Source organism: Artemia sp. Qi Xiang Cuo, chromosome 4 (assembly GCF_049724085.1).
Source record: "Artemia sp. Qi Xiang Cuo chromosome 4, ASM4972408v1, whole genome shotgun sequence".
Taxonomy (NCBI): Eukaryota; Metazoa; Arthropoda; class Branchiopoda; order Anostraca; family Artemiidae; genus Artemia; species Artemia sp. Qi Xiang Cuo.
The window spans coordinates 30,791,111-30,812,135 of NC_142797.1; the positions used below are offsets into that span (position 1 = coordinate 30,791,111).

The 21,025-nt window shown below is 35.3% G+C and overlaps 1 protein-coding gene across 1 annotated transcript in view; it reads right to left on the reverse strand.

The window, feature by feature from the left end:
* Nucleotides 1–21,025, reverse strand: part of LOC148952992 (deoxycytidylate deaminase) — a 131,543-nt gene that overhangs the window by 16,748 nt on the left and 93,770 nt on the right. Inside the window, exons 2-4 of the mRNA XM_089087492.1 lie at nt 17,165–17,385; nt 4,368–4,503; nt 2,459–2,571 (exon numbers count right to left, since the gene is read on the reverse strand). Coding sequence (XP_088943618.1) covers nt 2,459–2,571; nt 4,368–4,503; nt 17,165–17,368 — 453 coding nt within the window. The 5' untranslated portion in view covers nt 17,369–17,385. The remainder of the gene's footprint in view (nt 1–2,458; nt 2,572–4,367; nt 4,504–17,164; nt 17,386–21,025) is intronic.

The following is a 21,025-nucleotide window of genomic DNA, read 5'->3' on the forward strand; positions in this document are numbered from 1 at the left end:
GGTAGGGTTTGGGAATGATGGAACGTAATCAAGGAACAGACAGGGTCTTGGCACCGAAACAAAAGCATAGGAGGTTCTTTCTCTCAGCCAACGTGGTGAGCTTGAACTTACCTAGTAGATAATGATATGGAGCCTTCCCTTCACCATTTATGATTCTAAGTGCTCCTTTTTGAAATTTTCAATCTTATAAATTTAAGTTAAGTTACGGTTACATCGACATCGTTTTAAGTAGTGCGATGACATAAGAAAATTATGAGACATTAAAAAAAAAAACGATGCCAAAGCTTTTTCATCAATTTAATCAGCAAACTCTTATCAAAGCTAGGGAAGAATTTTTTCGTATTACAATAATAATAAAATGTGAACTGATATACTTAAACCACATATCCGGCCTTTGTAAATCAGACTACACACATGTTTTGTCGGTATATTCACAGCCCATAATAACTGAAACTTAAAAACGTGTTTTTAAACTACTCGGCTAAATTCCGGAATTGTAATTATGTTACACACGATTGAACTTATACAAATTATTTTTCTGTGTGTTTAATCTAGCTTTTATCTCTGTTTTGTCCCTGACATTGGTCCGGGAACTGGTGCTCAAATATTTAGCTTTCTGTTTTGTTTTACTGTCATAATTAAAACCCCCCGTTCCTTTTACATGACTGGAACTTAGTTAAGAACGAACCTCGGCCATTGGCAACCATTGGCAACAGTAAAAACATTTCTGAAACAAACTGTCAAGTGAGAAAAGAGTGTCATTTCAAGCTGTTTTAGGAATGGTAACTGTGATTTCGATTAGTCTTAACAAGAAAGCTAGATTAAACACACACACAAAACATATTGTATCAAAAGTTCAAGTCGCGTGTAATAAAATTACAATCCCAGAATTTAGCCGAGTAATTTAAAAACACGTTTTTAAGTTTCAGTTATTATGGGCTGTGGTTTACTAAAAATTTCAGTTTGAAACTGAAATACAGACAAAACATTTGTGTAGTCTGATTTACAAAGGCCGGATATGTGGTTTAAGTATATCAATTCATATTTTATTATTATTGTAATGCGAAAAAATTCTTTGGGAAGAATTTTTGATAATTTGAAAAATTCTTATGGAAGAAGTACCGCTTTCGGTACATAAGTACCGAAACGTCTTTCCAACTGTGTTTGCTATTCGACTGGCCCTTATCCTTGCAGTGTCACCTATTTACGGATGCTTTTCTTTGAAGAGCCTCTTAATAATCTCAAAAAATATTTTACGTTACCAACCGTCATACTATAACTACGCTAACCTTACCACTTGATCAACAGTTATGGGTTGGGCTTACACTATACCGAAATTTTTGTGGAAATCCTCAGAATCATTGTATGTCCCCGAGGACTCCAGAAATTTAAGCTTGTCCTCCAACGGCAAGCATTTTCGCAAGTAGGCTTGTCAATGAAACCGTTTGTAAATTTCTTTTCCTGCTTGTGCAAAGGAATCGAGTCACCAGTATAAACACAATCAACGAACGCCTACCCTTTATATTTTCTGCAGACTTATTCAATATCCCCTTCCGAAAGTGAGATTAAAAGCAACATTGCATAAAATGTCACTACGGAAAAGTTAACGACGAATCCTATGATTAAAAATCTTGATCAGATCATGTAAGCATGCCAGGGTTAGCTGGAAGATCTCTATTGGTTGGCCCAAATAATAATAAATCTGGAACTCGATTCCCCTCAATGCAAGTTGCGCACAATAAAAAATATCGTGAATATGCACTAAAAAGTGGTAGCAAAATTGGCTTGAAGGAAGACATTCACGAAGGTGTTTATTGTATGAATGGTGGTCCAGTATATGAGACACCGGCTGAATGCCGAACGCTACTAAATACATTAAATATTAATGCTGTAGGAATACCCACTGTACCAGAAGTGGTTGTAGCTCGCCATTGTGGCATGTTTGTTTTTGCTTTCAGACTTATTTCAAATAAATGTATGATGGATACTGATTCTGAAAATTCCCCTAATCGTTCAGAAGTTGTCGCAGCTTGTGAAAGAAGCAAGTCTGACTTGAAGGTTTTTGTGGAGAGAATGGTACTTCAAATCAACGAATACTTGCAATCCCTGTCGCTGGAAAATGACAAAGCTTAAGGGTAATCATACAAGTTAGTTTATGTTCAGAGAATATCGGAGATTTATGCTCGTCCAGAACGAGTCCAACAAATATTCGAAAAGATTTCAGTAAAAATTGCCTTGCTTGTTTTATGTTCTATATATCTTACTCATTAAACGAGCAATAATTATGTAATATCAATTTTACCATTTGCTATCATTTTATTCATGGCAAACTTTCTCTCATTATAGCTCAATAAAAAAGGGTAGAACCACTTTTTTTCGTACTGTGTTTGAAATACGGTTAGCCAAACTGCTGCGAAAATAGTTTTAGATTAGTTTCAACTAATAAGGAGCAACTCACCTGAATAATTATTTTGGCACATTCGTTGCATGGAAATAAAGCTACGTATATACTGCACCCCTTAACATCACTGGAAATCTTATTTAATACAGCATTCATCTCTGCATGACAAACTAAAACAAAAAAAATAAACAGACCTAACTTAAAACTCAAATAACACACAAAGAAGAAAACCCGCAAAAACAATTAAAATATTTTTACTATAAGGTTACCACCACTGATTTTTTATATAAGAAAAGCTCATATTTTACAACACAGCAATGCTTCTCTGACAGACAAAGCGTTTTTCGGCGTCGCGCATGCATATAAATATGTATGTGCAGTTGGCAAAACGCGCCCGATAGATTAACTATAAAGTAAGGAAAATTGTAGTAACGTAGACCCCGATATAAGCTATCCATTTTGAATACAACTCTATGCTAAAAAAAAAAAAAACTGCTTTATCTTCAATTTTACACTTCCAGTCATATAAGTCACTAGGACTCAAGACGGCAGTCATATCAAAACTGCCACCCTTCTCCCTAACAAAAAAAAATGGAAGCGAAATTCTACGTCATTGAGCATATACCAGTGCTTTACGCACATGACTGGTTCAATTAATGGTTCAGCACTTAGCGTAAATGAATGTATCTCTTTAATATGAAAGTGTTTCTGTTCAACTGATGAAAATATAATTTCTATTAGTTTTCAAACTAAAAGTGAAACCAGAACTGAATACTGGTCACACATACGGGGATATTTACTAAACCCTCTACCCCCCCCCCCCCTCCCACCCTATGGGAGTTTTCTTGTTAAAAATCCCGGATTAATCGTTTTTGGATGAAGGTTTGCCACTGTTCGGATGTTTCATAAGATTTGTCCCTGCATGATAGATGGCGCTAGCCTATTCTCAATAATACCAAGGAAACCAAATTATTTCCATTGTCCTGGATTTATGGGGCAGGATGATCTATATTTTATTTAAAATATTGCCTCAAATCCCACTTTTCAGAGGGAAAATAAATTTTTAGTAATCATCATGCCCCTCACGTCTTGAACATTTTGAAGGCTATTTAGTTTTAAGACAGTGTTGTAGTTATGACATTTCTCCCTCCCGAGGCCTTGTGCCACCGGCTAAATTGTTACTAACAATTTTCTATTAGCTCGCTAACATGAAATTGGTATTTGTAAAAAAAAAAGTATCAACATGGCACGGAAATATATCATCCGGACAGGAATTTTAGAAAAATAAATTCCTAGAAATCTAAAGGGAAATTTAAAACGACAGTTCAAACAACAAAAAATTCTAAAAATGCAATACAGAACTGTAAAACAAAGCCTCGATATTTATTTGTTAAATGATCAAACTTACAAACTTTATTTTCAATCTTTCGATTTTCACAACTCCATGCTCAAAGTCCGTCACCATTTGTCTCAAACAACATTTCAAATTGTTAGAGAGGTTCATAGATATTCAAATTTATATAGATGGCCAATGCTTATTTTTTTTCATTAGCAGATCTTGGGATTCGATAACGTCTTTCTGACACCAAAGGGTGTTCAGTCACCGATGAAACTGAGGATAACACAGAAGGATCCCTGAACACCTTTAATATCAGAAAGACAGAGTCCTATAAATCCGCGACTTTCTATATACGTCTAAAATATACATGCTCTAGTCACTTAGCATCAAAAATCTAATATAACCTGAATCGATCGGTCAAATACATTGAAAACCTAAGGTAAATCGGGTTTCAACTGGGTAGAACAGTTGAGCGTGGTCTTAATGTTCTTGAGCTTAAAAATACGAAACTACCGTGTATAAATACATTCACACATAAGGTATACTCTTTATACAAAGGAAAGGCACATAGAGAATCCTTAATATAGCAATATTTTCTGTCTATAATATTCTAAGGTCTTTGCTTACCATACATATATTTTGTTTCTATGCGATTTTGACCATGTTTGTTCCAAGGAAGGACATCGTCACTACAGCCTAGGGGCATACCATTGTATCCAACACCCACAACCTTATTATCACAGTTGACAATGCAAGCACCGACCTAAAACAGAGGGATTCGAAGAAAATTTTACGCATGCATCCGACTTTAGATATGTGAGCCCAACTAGTAATAGTTACTATCAAATTTTATTTATAATTTTTTATAGCAATAAAGATTTAAGTATAATAAAGATCTGACAGCATGAAAACCTTGAGGACAAAAATATAGTATGAACACTGATGTCTTTTACTTTTCAATCTACTTAAGTTTATAATATCAAGAGTGTATACGGTGCTGGTCGAAAAGTATCGCTATCAGACATATACACGTTGATGCTATCAGTTGGTACTGTTCACGGTTGCCATGGGCTATTAAAAGGAATAAAAAAAAAAGAAGAGCACAAAATCAAACAAGTTTGGGATTTTACCAAAACTTGGGATGGTGCCCAATTTTCTTAGAGTCGTGACGATTCGTCGAGCTTTTCTTTATGAAATATTCACTTTTCAACAAACAACGATCGACTATCTTACCATTAGCCAGGAAGTTTATTTTGAATGCATCAGATTACTATCTTCGAATGTAGCAGGCTTATTCTTCTCTTCTTTTTTCCTGTCTGCAGCCACTCTTAGGTCTTTCAACACCCACTCTTTTTGGCTTCCCCCTTTCCCTGTCTTAGCTTCAATTGTTGTTTTCTTAGGCTCACTCGACAATCTGGGCAATGAGGATACAAAAATTCGAAAGATTTTCCTAATGGGGATATAAATCTTGAAAGATTTTCCAACGCAAATAGTGGCTCAATCAAATAGTTCCTGCATTACTGGAGTTAATATTTCCAGCGTGCCACGAAGTCAAATTGAGCCCATTCAAAAATGAGCTGAGACCCATGACAAATGTTTTAACATGGTTAGAGACAGGGATGGGTTTTATTGTGTTCGTCCACCCCAGCCTAAAATCAACATAATTTTAACACAATTGTCTGCATTTGATTTCTCAACAATCTCCACATAACAGGCGAAGGACATCACATCGCCATGTAAGTGAAGAAAAACGAAAGAGATAAAGAGATAAAAAAAAGATTAAAGAGACTTCGAATCAAGTAATGGCATATTAGCAGAACTAGTTCTTGCAAAGGCAGTTTTCTTTGCTTTTTCACATAGCTTAGAGATCAAAAAGAAAGAATAGATTGACCTCTATGTAGTTAGGCAATAAGAGACGTAAGACTGAATTAAGCAATGGAACAGAAATTTTAGGATTGACCAGGAAAAAATGTACTTGAGCTTCCTATGAATTCAAAGACTTCCAATATTTCTACTTTAATCAGACTAACATGATACATGAAGGAGATATTCTCATCAAGAAGAATATTAGGAACAGGGCGTACCGATCTCTAGGTATATTGAAAGTAGCCCTTGAAAGATGAAACTCCGATAGCTGAGGGCAAGCCTGAGAAATTCACGAGAAAACCAGAAGGGTCAGCTTATCGAAATTTAGGGCTAGACAATTAGCGTTATACCGTTTAATGTTTTCCCCAGACAAAAATACAGGTCTAATACAGATCTCAGGCTTCGATCTGACAGCAGTGCGAAGAGTAAAGCCGTCAGCTAAAGCAACAAAGCGGAGATTCCCAACGTGGGATACACGCCACACCGTTGGGGCATGAGAATATTTTAGTGGGTCATGGGCAGGACCTATACCCTTCGACTGACAATGCTCTAGAGCCATAATTAAAAATAAAACATTTTTCATTTAAATGACGTCACTTTCACATACATTTAAAGAGCAAAACAGATGCATGATAGGATTGCAACGACGTCATGCATTGAATCAAAAGTATTGCATACAGACAAAAATTTTCATTCGCATAAAATACACCTTGAGGACAACTCGAAAAAAACATACCAAGTTAATGGCCTTTGAAATTTGCTTCAACTGAATACGCGTATAATTTTGGGTAACAAAAAGGCAATCTCACGTCAGGATTTTAGAAATGCCTATGTCGGGCATAGAACTAGTGCCCTAGTCAATTGAGGAGGTCAACGGTTTTGACCATGGAAAGCTTTGGGGTAATGCAGACGACAACAAACTGTATGTTTTTGGTTCCTAGCCACCAATAAGATCATAGATAGTGAGAGGAAAAGAAGATTCACCAAGAAGAAACCAAGCACTATCATTCCCTCTTATACCATTATGAGATAATTTCAAAATAAAAATTTGGCAGGTCAACAAATACAAAACTTTTCGGACGAACAAATAGTAGCGGGATGAATCAAACCAGAATAAATAGCTGAATGTGGAAAACTCGAAACTGTTGCACAGGCATGCTCTGTTGAGTGTTTAGCTCGGAATGCAGATTGAAAATCATGAAAAAAATATTTTGCTTCAAAAAAGGCAAGTAGATGGGGAAAATTTTTACAAATACAGGCATCAAAGATATTGACGGTTAGCCAGGTGCCACTGAGGTCTACCTTTAAATAAACAATAACTCGATCGCGGAATTTTCGAGGGACGTGCATTAAACATCTTTGCGTTATTTCAGATGCATCTTTGTATAATATGTTTGTGACATTTTATTAACTTTTTTTTTAAATATTGTCTGAGCTAATTTTGTTCTAAACTTCGATTCTAAGCAACCCGCTTGTGACAAAGTATGCAGAAAACCAAAGATGATCTTCTATATCTTTTGTCCATTGCTCAGTACTTTAAATTACGAAAACAATCGCATTTTAGACGTAACTTTGCGAATAACTCCTTAGTTTTAGATGTGGTTATACTATTGTGATGATCTGCAATCTCTATGAAGAATTATGTATTGAAGAATTAGGCTGGATTGTAGTTTAAAGTCTTTAATAATGGGATAAAAATTGCTGGCGCAAAGGGCGTGGAATCGACGTTTAGGTTACTGGGTCTTTTTTTACAGGGACAAGAAACAATCCTGTCGCCTGATGTTGCCGCAATGGAGATCGATCACTGAAAGTCGTATTACCATGCACAACATCAATCGGCGGCGCTACTATAGAGTAAAGAGTTTAATATTGTTATTTAAATTTTTTAAATTAACCACAGCGTCATTGTATGCTTTTTCAAAGTTCTTAAACTCAGGGTTTCTTGTTTTACAATTTATTTTCCTTTGATTTCCAGTATTTCCTTCCTCAATCCTTCCGCATCAGTTTGGAACTATGAAAAAAACCTGAGGAATACTTGCTGAAAGGTTAGGAAATGTTTAAGGCATGGCTTATGTATCTGTCAAACTTCTGTAATTCTATGACGAAACAAATAAGAATTTCCAAATAGGGCCAAGTCTTTTTATTAGACAGTGAAACAAAATATATACAAAGGCTCTATATATTTTGATGACACAGTCGGTCATCATCATTAGTAGAGTTACTAACGTATAAAAATTAAAATAATTATATTTATTCTAAACAAAATAATCACTTCAAGGTCAAAGCAAGTTAAGGGTCCATTGACTTAAAGAGTTCAATAACTGTTCTTGAATTTTGTATTACTGCGTCGAATAAAGATGGTACATTTTTCTTCAAAATTGTAGGTCAAAGCAAGTTACCCGTCCATTGACTTAAAAAGTTCACTAACTGTTCTAGAATTCTGTAATACTGCGTTGAATATTCTTCTAATTAAAATTGAGATACTGCTGAATTTATAGGTGTTAAATTTATCTTTTTATTCTTCTAATAGGAAATGAAATGGTGTTGATTTGGTATTTTTTCCAAGACCACACTGCCTTTTCTATGACAAAACAAATAAGATTGCACCATATAACCGACGTTCGTATCTTATTTGTTTCGTCACAGAAGAGACAGCGTGTTCTTGGAAAAAATACCAAATTCTGTAATTCTATGTGTGTTTTCTGGTTGTACTCATCTTTGTACTTTATTAGTTAATTTTAAAGGCAAAACAAAGGCTTTTTTGACCTGCTACCTTACAGATAACGATATTACTAAGCTAGTAGGAAAAAAACTGTCTCTCAATGAATAGTACCATTTTAAAGGTGACGAAAGTCAATAGTATATTATGATAATATCAAATCGGAAAAAAAGAGTATGATGTCAAACTATAAACACTTTCAAGTGATAAAATACAGTACGAAAAACATAGTAACCAAACTCAAATGACTATTCCGAGTTATTGATATACTCTTCTTGAGTTCTTAATAATTACTCCCCAGTAATTTACCCCAATAAATCCAGTGTACGTAAATACATACATTTAGTACACAGTATCCAATGCGGTAGTATGTGCCAATGAGCCACTGTTAATCCCATAAAAAAGAAGAAATTTTGTAGATGTCGTTAAGCAAAAAAATAACTACCCTCGGAAAACAACTAACACTACTGATAGTTTACCAGTATATCACACCAAAAGGCCGTTTCTGAGATTTCAACAATTCTGATATAATTACCCAAAACAATTTACTAGGCCGTTCTAAAAGGAGGGATGGACAGGGCAATATATGTTCTTTCAAGCTTTGCTCCTCCTGATTTATATTGTGCTGTTGACCCTCCCTTTGAGAACAGCTTAGTAAACAGTTTTCGACAATCATCTGGGAAGAGTAAAATGCCAGATACGAGCTCACACGAGAGTGCTGACTTCCTGCCACCTGATATACATCTTGGAACACCACGTGAGCCACATATTTTGGTCACGCTTGGCACAGTTCCGCCATGTTTAGCACAGTCCCAAAAAAGGCTTGGAACACTCCTAAAAATGCTTTGCACAGTTCCACCATGTCACACCTGGTGAACATGATTTCTGAGTGAGAGAGCGACCCCTCGCAAATTCGAGGCATAGCAGCGACAAAATACGGACCCGCAAATTTTTCTGAGCTTTTAAAAAAGAAGTAAAAACAACTTAATAAATTCTTGTTTATGAAGGTATCATAAGCATAATTAAATATAAATACTGACTTAGCTCACAAAAAGCGATGTCAACTGTTTGATAGCATTGAATAAACTTGAAGTTGCATGAACTGAATGAAGATGACAAATTATTTGCACAAAGGAAGATCGCTTTTAGAGGAGGAACTTTAACATGCAATTAAGCCAATTTGAATTTAGAGGGCCTTATTTTCTAACACCTTTCAAAACAGGAAAAAGCAAATCTAGAAAACAACAAACATATGTAAATATTTAATTCTTTATTCTTGTGGGAGGTTTTGTATTGGTAGATCTCACCAACAATTTCTTGAATGATTTATTGAGCATCGCAACTACAATTCAGCAAGCCTCCTGAAACTTTTGTTTCGGCTTTGGCTGAACATATTTTCTTTCATCCTGAATATTTTGTACAATTTGATGAGGCCACGGCTATTTCTGATTATAGAGGTTTTTCTCAGTGGGCGAGGGAGACTTTACAAATTAAAAAAACATATGCTTTCTAATCTTTCAATAAATAGGGACGGAGGAAATTTAAATACTGACCCAATTTATAATATTCTTTTGGAAAATGAGCCAATATTTAATAAGGGAATTAAAATTTTACAAAATCACCAGGGGACAAGATTACCTACTAGACCAAAAAGAATTGCTTCAATAATAGCCAATAAAAGCATTATTTCGCAACAGAATAATTAACTTTATTCCATTTTTTTTACTTTTTTACTGAGTTGCTTTGGTGTTCTCATCGAAGTAACTAATAGTTCTGTGACCTACGTGGATCGGTTGCGATAATTGTTTTTTATTAATACATATTTTACTTATTATTGTAATATATATATTAATAGTTATTATATTTTATTAAGATTGGTGGTGGTTTTATTTGTTTTTAGTTTTTTTTTTATCTTTGTTTCTTTTGCGCTGAAGACGCCTAGTTTGCACAGAGGCGAGATATCCGTGTTGTTGTAGTCTTCCATCTTTTCTCTCTACTGGCCACAGTCTCCTTTGTCGTCTTTTCATTGAGTTTTTTCTCTCTTTGTTGTTGAAAATCTTCAGAGTGGATCATTAAACCAAGCCTGTTTAAATTGGAGGTCTAGTGTACAGATTATAGTTTCAAAAAGTTTAAATAACGCCTTTTGAATTACCGAGGTCGATTTCTCAAACCTGTCAACCTGTTTTTCATTTTTGTTTTACTCCTTGTCCCAAAAAAATTCCTGCGTAAATGAACTGAAAATTGAATGAACTGAATAATGATGACCAGTTGCATCAACAAAGGAAGTTTGTTTTTAGAGTGGGGTCTTTAGCACGCTAGAAAATCGATTGAGGTACCAAAAGCTCTCTTTTAATTACTTTTATAGGACAGGAAACTAAAAAAAAAGATAAATATCCTCGTGAGCCATTACTGGCGCATAGGGCGTCGAGTCGACGTTTCAGTTGCTGGTTTTTTTTTCAGGGACAAGTAGCAAGCTTGTCTCCCAACCTTGCTGCAGCGGGGTTCGAAGGACAGGAAACTAGACAAAACGAATTTTGAAATCGGTAAGTAATATAAGGATCTTCAGATTCCAAGTGGACTAGACTGGTCGACTAAACCCATCAAATCAGGAATATAGCGCAATTTTAGTTTGAAAAAAAAAAATAATCATATAACACCTTGTTAATTGCCAAGTCCAAAATAGCATGCCTTTACTGCATGAACATACAGACTCTCATAATCTATGTGCTATATATTTTTTTGAAGCTTTGACTAAGCCACGATAAAGAACTCTCATATTTATTTTGATTTCCTCGATATGTTTCTATATTTTTCACATATTTCACTTGTTTTTGTTTTGTTTTTTTCTGATAGACTCCTCCCCTTGCAATACAGTGGTGACTTGAAGGCGGAAAAACGTTAGCCAGAATTCGGCCAGGAAGGCGGCCAGATATTCAAAATGCATATTCGACACTATTACGAACAAAGCAATAATGCAAACAATTATACTCTGTAGTAAAGCAAAAAAGGTTTTCTCAATCAGGGAGATATGCCATTAAAGTTATGAGGGTTTAAAGTTTACCTTCCCTCTGAAACACGTAATTGTGCTTCTGGGTTACAGCTGTAGCTTGTGCCGAAAATACAACATACATATGTCCGAATTCATTAATTTCAGATCTATGCGTTCGCTGAGCCAGAATTATGATAATACTGAGAATACTTCTTAGAGAACGATCCAAAGCTTCTTTAAAAATAGAAAAATCTCCACATTTTCGCATGTTTCAAACATATTTTCAACGTATATTTTGATCAAACAAAAATGTAAGCAAACTTCAAAAATATAGCTCAATAAATGCTTAAAGCTTAATCTCAGCCACCAAATGATAGCAAAATTGTCCTCTCACACTGAAATATTCAAACTTTAAGACTGCAGAAAGCGGCAAACTTAAACTTGCACACGAAGATAAACCTTAAAAGCCGAAGCAAGGTCACACCGCCAGGAGAGTGGGTGCAAGTTCTCTTCATTCTTACTTTACGAGCCAAACAGTATGAGTAACTTATAAGAGTGGAAACTGGCGTTCATGTCAGCAAAAAGAACCAGCCATGCAACCCAGAATTAAGCGACATTCAGAATGTTTCAAGCTTTGTAATCGTTATCCTGTAAGGAAGTGAGATGAGACACTTGTCACTACGTTAATTTTACCAACTACACCAATTGAATTATTCTTATTGAATTATACGAATGGCATTATAATTATTCTTTTGTTAAACTGAAAAAAGTCGCCAAACGCTATATGGCAATGAGGGTTGTTTTTATCAACACTGGCACCAGGTCCCACTTTTATAAGTTACCCATACGCTGTTAAGAGCTTTATGACCGAGCACACCATAGTTACACAAGTTTGGAAAAAGGCAATATTTACATATAAAATGTGTTTTTTCATGATTTTAAGGTCACAATTTATCTCCAGAAGTCAAAAATCGACCGCAAAGTAACTGGTTTGAAAAGCCTATATCAATACGGTACTGATTTCGTCACGAGTATTATCACTAATACTATGTCTTTGTATAAATAAAAGTTCAAATAGGGATAAAATCCTTTTAATAGACAGTGATGATAGAAATTCACAAAAATACCAGATATTTCGGTCACATATACAGTGACCGTCATCAGTAGTAAAATCTATGTCAGTAGTACTAATCTCAGTAGTAAATCTATGTCTTTGTATATTTATCACATTCATCATACAGATAGGAAAAGTAAATTTCCAAGTATTTTCCAATTCCAAAATAACTACGTCCTAAATCTTCACTTTGATATGTGAATCCTAAATTTACGTTCAAAAGTCGAATAATGTTCAATTTGCAAATTTTCAACAGTATACATTATTGGTGCGGAAGTCGTTCGTAGTTTCTATATCATTCACAAGTGTGACTATAAAGTGGCCCGGCAATTGCTCGACAGCAGATTTTAACTTTGGAAAAACTACCTTTCGGAACATTAAAACCCCTAGGTCGTCTTTTATTCTTGTACATATTGCCGTGCCCAGGACGAAATATCGTATCTCACACACTTCTTCAGAAATAAGTTAGAAAGTGAGAAATATTCTACAGAGAATTTTATCTAATGGTCAATCCTATAGAGGAGAGTGACATAGCTTGCTAAAAAAAAACATTTTAGTAGCTCTAGCTCAAAGATTATCCAACAAAATTTTACGTTTTCATATTGAAAGGAAACAAGTGTTATTTGAAACCGCACATAAAATTTTGCAAATTCTTTTTATTCAGACCCCAAATCTTCAGACCCCAAAGCAGCCTCCACAGTAAGGATCACGAGCCATGCAAATAGCTTATCAAAACTGAAACTTCGCAGATACATTTAGCAGAAAGGTGCGCATGTTACACCTTGATGAATTTGAAATCACGCAGATTTCAATCTAAGATTAAAGGGCTCAAAGTGGTCCTAAAAACCTCCATAAAAGAACGATATTCCGTAACCTATTATTCTTTATCCTAAAAGTAAGATGTGGTCATCTAAGTCTTTCTTTAGAAATAGCCCAAAAAAGGAATCGAGCCAAACTTTTCGAAAAACTTATTGTTTGAAATACGGTGTTAATTATTCGGGCTGTTTAGCCATGATATTTAAATCCTCCTTTTTTCGTTCTTTTGATATTTATCGGGAGATTTTTTTTTCTCTTTGGCCAATCTAACTAAGTTCATACTCGAATGCTAATCAACACATTTTGTATAGTGGAGAGAGGCGGGATTTGGGTCTCAAAATCTCATCAACGTTATTAGTAGATGGGCTTGTAGAATTCATTCAAAAAAAAACTTGGTCAATAGCCAAGGTTATGCATTTAATTAAGGGTTTATCAGATCCCATTCAAATTTGGCAAAAATAGGAGCTAGAGTTTTAATTCGGCCTTTTCGGTGTTCGAATACAATCCAACCTCCCGCTAAATGCAAGTACTACATGAGCTTTCAGATATTGTTCCGTCATATAGGGGATCGAAACGGAACATTTATGGCAAAAGTTGTCTTCAGTGTGTTCACCCAACAGTGTTATGCCAAGTACTTTTACTTTTTACTAAGTACAAGTACAAAGTACTCCAGGAAATTTTTACTTAAGTATAAGTATCATGAATTCCCTCCAAATTCTAATTAAGTAATAAGTTGTTTTTTTTTTTTTTAAGTACTTTAGTGCTTAAGTATTCAAGTATTTCCACAGTACTTCAATAGTCAAGTATTGAAGTACTGAGGTTTAACTTGTACTACATAAGTCATCACTGTATTATTTACTTGGTTTCCAGTCCCAGATATGTACTGACGAAAACCAAACAGGGCAGGTAACCAGCAAGGAATACCACTTCCAGTTGTCTCACAAAGTTGACTGCCAGAAAGGTTCCATAGTGATATTTGTCAGAACAACTCTAATGGTAATGGTACCATATAGACTGTAATCATGCTATATGCTAGTTTTCAGAAATAAAATGCTTGTTTTCGGATATCTGAACCCTAACGAAAAAGTACCTCGCAAAGACAATAGAAACTGTTTTCTACTTCGATTATCAGATACAGAAACTCTTAGATAATGAAAATCCGATTTATTTAAAATATCCGAATGCTAGATAGTAAAAACAATTTCAAACGCACCATTCATCATTAAACACTACATAGCAATTCAATTGGATTTCTTGCTTGCTCCCTTCAAGAGTATTAGCTTTTCAAACGTAGCATCTCCAAGAACTTTTTTGGGGGGGGGGGGTAAAAACTCCTCCATCAGCCAAGAATAGTTGCTCTGCGAGTGTAGACGAAGGAATTATGCAGTTAAAATTTCTGAAGATTGTCCTTACTCTTGGGTAGTCTTTTAGCGTGGTTAGTTATTTTTGCCTATCATCCACATATGAAAGAACCCTCACCTTCACAGTATCTTCACCGTGTTCACGATTCTCTGATTTGTTTGTGGTAATTTCTTTGTCACTATTGTCAAAGTATTCATCAGCAGAAAAGTATATAGCTCAGTAGGTTATGTCAGCCTCGGTAACGGCTTTGGTATCTTCAACCTTTCTTGCTTCTTCTACCGAGAACAAGGAACCACATAAGTTTGAAGTACGCATGACTTGAAGTGGCAATAAAATAATTTTTGGTGTGAAAAAGTCCCTTGTCCAGGATAGTAGGATATCTTCCCTCCAGGTCCACAAGAAGTTTTGCCAGTGGCTGGCAAAACCTCACTATATCTGTAAGCTTTTTAAGCCTCTTTTCAAAAGATCAAATTGAAGGGTAAATTGCACCAAGGTAGCACTTTTCTTCACCCTGAAGGATATCCAGAGTAACCGCTAATGGCTCGATGACTTTCCCGTATTCCTTTAGAAAATCTACGTCACAAGAATCAAAGCTAAATTTTTGTAAAGCATCAAAAACATCATGGTTTTGTGATAATCCATCAACATTTAAAAACAAAAATAAGTCATTTCGACCTGCTTTGTCTTCATTCTCATCGCCACTTACTATCCCTCATCGATAGAGATTGTCGGAAATTCTTTAAATGCTTTACTGAAGTTTAAATTATTGTCAGTAAATACTCCGCGTGCCTTTCTTTCAACCAAAATTCTATGTCTCGCAAAAACACTACTCAGGTGATCAGCAATTTTTTCGTAAGTATGTGAGCCTTTAAAAAGGTGAACATGGAAGAGCAAAATATTTCCACCTAAGATCTTCGTCAAGCAAAAGGACAGTCATTCCCAAATATCTTTTATTGTTAGCAGATCCAATGTCTGCAGTTAAGTACATAAAGTCTGTAAGATCAAACTCACGAATAATAACCTTCTGTACTACACAGATGAAATGGCCCCATCTGCATCGATTTCTTAATTAATCTACAAAAAACTGCCCATTCAAAACGAAAGGCAATTCAACGTACTTCATAGCTTCCTTGTTGAAAATTTCAGCTACTGGGCGCTATTTCATAAAAGTATAATCCCTTCTTAGACGATTCAAAAGCGTCGCAGTGAGCATCTTCCCAATGAAGTTATTATTGAAATTGAACACTGGTCTAAAAGTACTTGGGTACTTAAACACCCTCAAGTACTTCTAATTTTTTACTTAAATACGAATATCAAGTATTTTCGAAATCTTTTACTTAAGTAGAGTACAAGTACTGAGATTATTTACATAAGTAATTACTCAAGTTCTTTTTACTTCAGTATTTCCCAACACTGTCACCCAATCGTTGCTTGAGTGTACATAAAACTTGTTTCTAGAGTGGACTAATTCCACGAAAAAAAAAAAACGTAACATAAAAGTTTTACCAAGAGACAGAGTCACGAGTTTTGCTCTGCAGCGATGACTTGTTCGGGTGGAGTAAGACCGAAGAGAAAATCTTCTGTGCATCTCTACTCCATCAACATCCTTCGTTAAATGACTAAATGAGCCGATAAAAAGGCAGATTCTTCTTTACATCATCAAGTTTACATCAAAAACTTTGAATGAACTTTGTCAATGAACTCTCTCAGCAAATAATCTAGTGAATAATCCCAAAGTTCATTATTTTGTGAATGACACGAAAATTTATTTATTTTGTTGTATATAAATATTCTAGTTACAATTTTATTATTTTATTATTTCTACTGAAGACGGTCACTGTATATGTGATCGAGATATCTGGACTTTTTTACCTATTTTTCACAGTCTAAATAAACGGATTTATCCTCATTTGAAAGTTTATTTGTTCGTTAAAAAAAACTCTGGATATTTCAATGACATACACACAAGGCCGGAGGGCCGGAAGGCCGCACTCCCTGATTATCGTAAAGCTTATCAATTTCCTTCTCTCCCGGGCTAGTGCTGAATTCCCTGAAATATACACATTTTAATGAATTTAAAGAACGAAAATTTGTGTCAGCCCTTTTCTTTAAACACCTCTATGTGCAGTATTTGACTAAAACGAGAAAAAAGAAAAATTTCATGACCGATCTTGATGTTTGATTTTAACCATAGGTGTTAGGCAAAAGAGGAGAGGGAAGGCACCCCCTACCCCCAAAAGTATTGGGCTCGTCAGTAAAAAAAAAGTAAATGAAGTAGCAACACAACTGGTCATAATGTTTTTAATTCTATGGCTATTTTAGGACAATTTCGCCGATTTTACAGCATTTTTACCAAAAGTTTGATCTCGTTTGATAAGGCAGTCACCAAAAATGAGCAGCAAGTAAAAAAAAAATCCACTGGCTCCCGACCACCAACGAACATGTTGGTTAGTGGCACAAGGCTGATTCGAACCGCTTTGTATTTTTGCCAAGATTCGATCTAGAGAAATTGAAAAAAGTTTAAGCTAGAGCAGCGTCAACAAGTCTTACCAACTAACCTGAGAGACAGGATCTTTGCTTCTCATTGCCGATAAGAAAGCCAAACCCATGAAATATTCCGACCATTCCAAATAATCGTCTCGCTTCTTCGTTAGGTCACGAGTATTATGTGGTGCTGAGGAGGTTTCAGGTAGATTTGTCGGTTCTGGCACAAACTTAGATCCGTTGAAACAAATCGCTTTTGGTGTTGTGTCTTGCTTCATGATAGCTTTCTTTTTTTCTGAAAAAAAAAAAACAAAAACACTCGGCTTAAATATATTCGGCACGATGGCTGTGTACAACGTAACCATATCCTAAAAACACACTGCATCAAATTATTAATCGATAAAACATTAAAAGAAGATTTCGAATAGAACCATTAACAAGGCTCTTGCTATAACAGCCACATCACTTTGGACAGTGACACAGAGGGGGAGGGGGGGGGGGTTAGGAGCTCAGAAACCACCCCCGATAATTAAAAATTTCATATTGGATGTATTATTTTTGATGGTAAAACAGCGAAGAAAAGACAATTTTGATGTCTGGATGCTACAACCCAAAAATAGTTTAGATCCTTCCCCTCTCTCTTGCTAGTGCTACCACATCTGCTACTAATACTAACTATTATATCTGAACAGAGGACAAAGGGGAGATTTTCCCTCTTTTGGTTACCTGAGAGTTATTCTCCTGTATTTTTCTCAAAAATCATATGAAAGAGTAAATGCTGATATCTCTAAAAAATTTCCATTTCGAATATCTATGACTAGTATATAGATACCCCACCAGTTTAACTATTACTAATACTATCTCGTACCCCCTAATTACATGTTAACATTAGCAATATTCCCCTATTTACTATTGTAAATACTACTGTTATATTGTTGGAGCTGGAAGCTATCCCAGAGCATTCTTTTCTCACACACACCAAATTTTTCAGGAGTTACAGGAGCCTACAAAAAAACTGTCCTAGGCAGGAGGAGATTGGTGGTTTGCAAGTTTTGTTATAAGAGCTCAAACAGTTTCCAAAAATTACATAACGTTGCCCTTTTATGTACTTCGGTTATTCTTATAGAGAGAGAAGAGAATATCTTATTTTTTAGGATAGGTTTTGTATTTTCAGTAAAGCTCTAGTTTTTAGAATTCCACAGACACTGGAGAAAATCACGAAGTCTTAGCTAATTTTAGACATATATTTTGCGTAATCTGCGAATCAATAATTTTTGTTCACACTCACTTATTCTCATACTTCAGTTTTTTGAAAATTTTAGTGGACGATGTCAGTCCTGACGTCTATTCGATGACGTCCAGCTTTTTGTTTGGACCAAGCTCGATTAATAAAAAGCTCAATTTCGTTACTATATTATCCTTCATCCATAAAGCGTGTCCTAACCATGTTAAAATTCCTTTCAATATAAGACAGCGGGATCGAACCACATTTTCAGTACAGATTTTTATTATATGGAGGACTGTAAGCCCCCAATTAAATATTTTTGGTAATAGCGATTTCAACGATGTACTTTTTATCAACAGTTCGTGGTAATGAACTGTAAGTAAGGAGCGACCCGGCTCAATGGTAACCGAAATTCTAAAAAACGGAATTTTAATACCAATAGATACATCAAAAGAATCAGATTTTAATTCTGATTTCAAATATATAAGTTTCATCAAGTTTAATCTTACACATCAAAAGTTAAGCGCCTGAGAAAAATTTGGCTGATTTTCGAAAAAAGGGGGAAAGACCCTCTAAAAGTTATAGAACCTTAATGAAAATCACACCATCACATTCAGCGTATCATAGAACCCTACTGTAGAAGTTTCAAGGTCCTATCTACAAAAATGTGGAATTTTCCATTTTTTGCCAAAAGAAAGATCACGGATGCGTGTTTATTTGTTGTTTTTTTTTTCTTTTTCCCAGGTGTGATCGTATCGACCCAGTGGTCCTAGAATATCGTGGGAGGGCTCATTGGAATGGAAATCAAAAGTTCTAGTCCCCTTTTTAAGTGAAACAAAAATGGAGGGCAACCAGGCCCCCTCTCACGCTCATGTTTCTCCCAAAGTCACCAGATCAACATTTTGAGATAGCCTTTTTGTTCAGCATAGTCGAAAATATTATAACTATGTCTTTTAGGATGACTTTATCCCTCGAAGCCCCCAGGGGGAGGGCTGAAAGTTATGAACTTTACCCAATGTAACATATAGTATTGGTTATTGGGAAGTATACAGACGTTTTCGGTATAAATTTTTTCGGGTAGGGGGGGGGGGCGGGGGTTATATGGGAGGATCTTTTCACGAAGGAAGTTTTCATGGGGGAAGGGATATGACTATGAAGGGGGCGCCAGATTTCCCATCATTATTTAAAACAAAAATCAGAAATTAAATATAAAAAAACAAGTCTTTCAACTGAAAGTAAGGAGCAACATCAAAACTTAAAACGAACAAGACATATTAGCTATATGATTGGGTTCACCTTCTAGTCAATGCCTCGCTCTTTAAGCCAAAGATCTTTTAGTACTTTCATAAGAGCTATTTATTCTAATTAACGGCCTTTGTAATTAAGGGGTCATTTTTAAAGAATTAGAACAAATTCGAACTTTAGCTTAAAGAGCAAGGTATTGACTACGGTCACGTAAGTTAATTTGTAAATTTCGTCAGAACCAAATTTAGAGACAGCCATTTAGCAAAAGAAAAGTAAAATTTTTATGTAAATTTTGTTTACTTATTCAATGACGGTGAGCCAAAATAAAAGCTGCATTAACTAAAAAACGATCAGAAATTAAATAAAAAAACAAGTTTTTTAAACTGAAAGTAAGGAGCGACATTAAAACTTAAAACGAACAGAAATTATTCCGTATATGAAAGGGACGGTCCCCTCCTCGACGACTCACTCTTTACACAAAAGTTTGACTCTGTCTCACAACTTTATTTTTATAATCAATAAAAAACTTTAGCGTAAAGAGCAAGGCACTGAGGAGGGGACAGCCCCTTTCATATACGGAATAATTTCTGTTCGTTTTAAGTTTTAATGTCGCTTCTTACTTTCAATTTAAAAAACTTTTTTTTTTTTTATTTAATTTCATGTGAAAGTTTGAGGGATTTTAGGCTCAGATTGAAAATTCACAAAAGTTTCTTCTCTTTACTGCAAATTACTGTTTAGTCGTATCTAAATGAAAACTACTGTTTTCAACATTGGAAATTTTTGCCACTAGAAAGCTTCTTTAAAAACCCGTATTTTATAGTTCGGCTGCAATGGGGTGCGGTTAGCTCTTTACTAGGTTGTACCTACTGCTGCAACCATCATAGACATTCGCTCAAAAGGGTGTATCAAATCTTTCTTGGAAAATTTCGACAGTAACATCTAACATATTTTCATGGACTTTTTGAAGCGTCCACGTTAAAGTGTTACGACTCATCAATCTTACAAAGCTGTGCTTCCTCCAAAAGAAAAAAAAAATTAATTTAAACTAAATTCTGGCCAAGCTTTATTTCTTTCAAAGAGCGTGTAACCACTTAATTGACTGTGACGAAGAGGCCAAAATAAAGCATTGCGTGCTTAGAGCACACTAAGCCAACTTATGATTGATACGCTGTTGTCTAATACCGCAGGATCATTTAACTAATCGCTTACTTCACTTTCATTAGTTACAAATATGACGGATTGCTATAAAGTGCTAAACTAAAGTAGGCTCGGTTTCTTATCCAATGCCAAATTGTCTAATTTCACGCTAGATGGAGTAGTTTGGAGCGGAGAAAAATGTCAAAGCATGCGGACAGCTTAATCAAAGTTGTTATTTCCAACTGCAAATGTTCCACTTGGCTAAAAGGATATTAGTCCTGGGAGACAACTAGTACTTTGATTGACAGAAACATATATTGTTTATTTA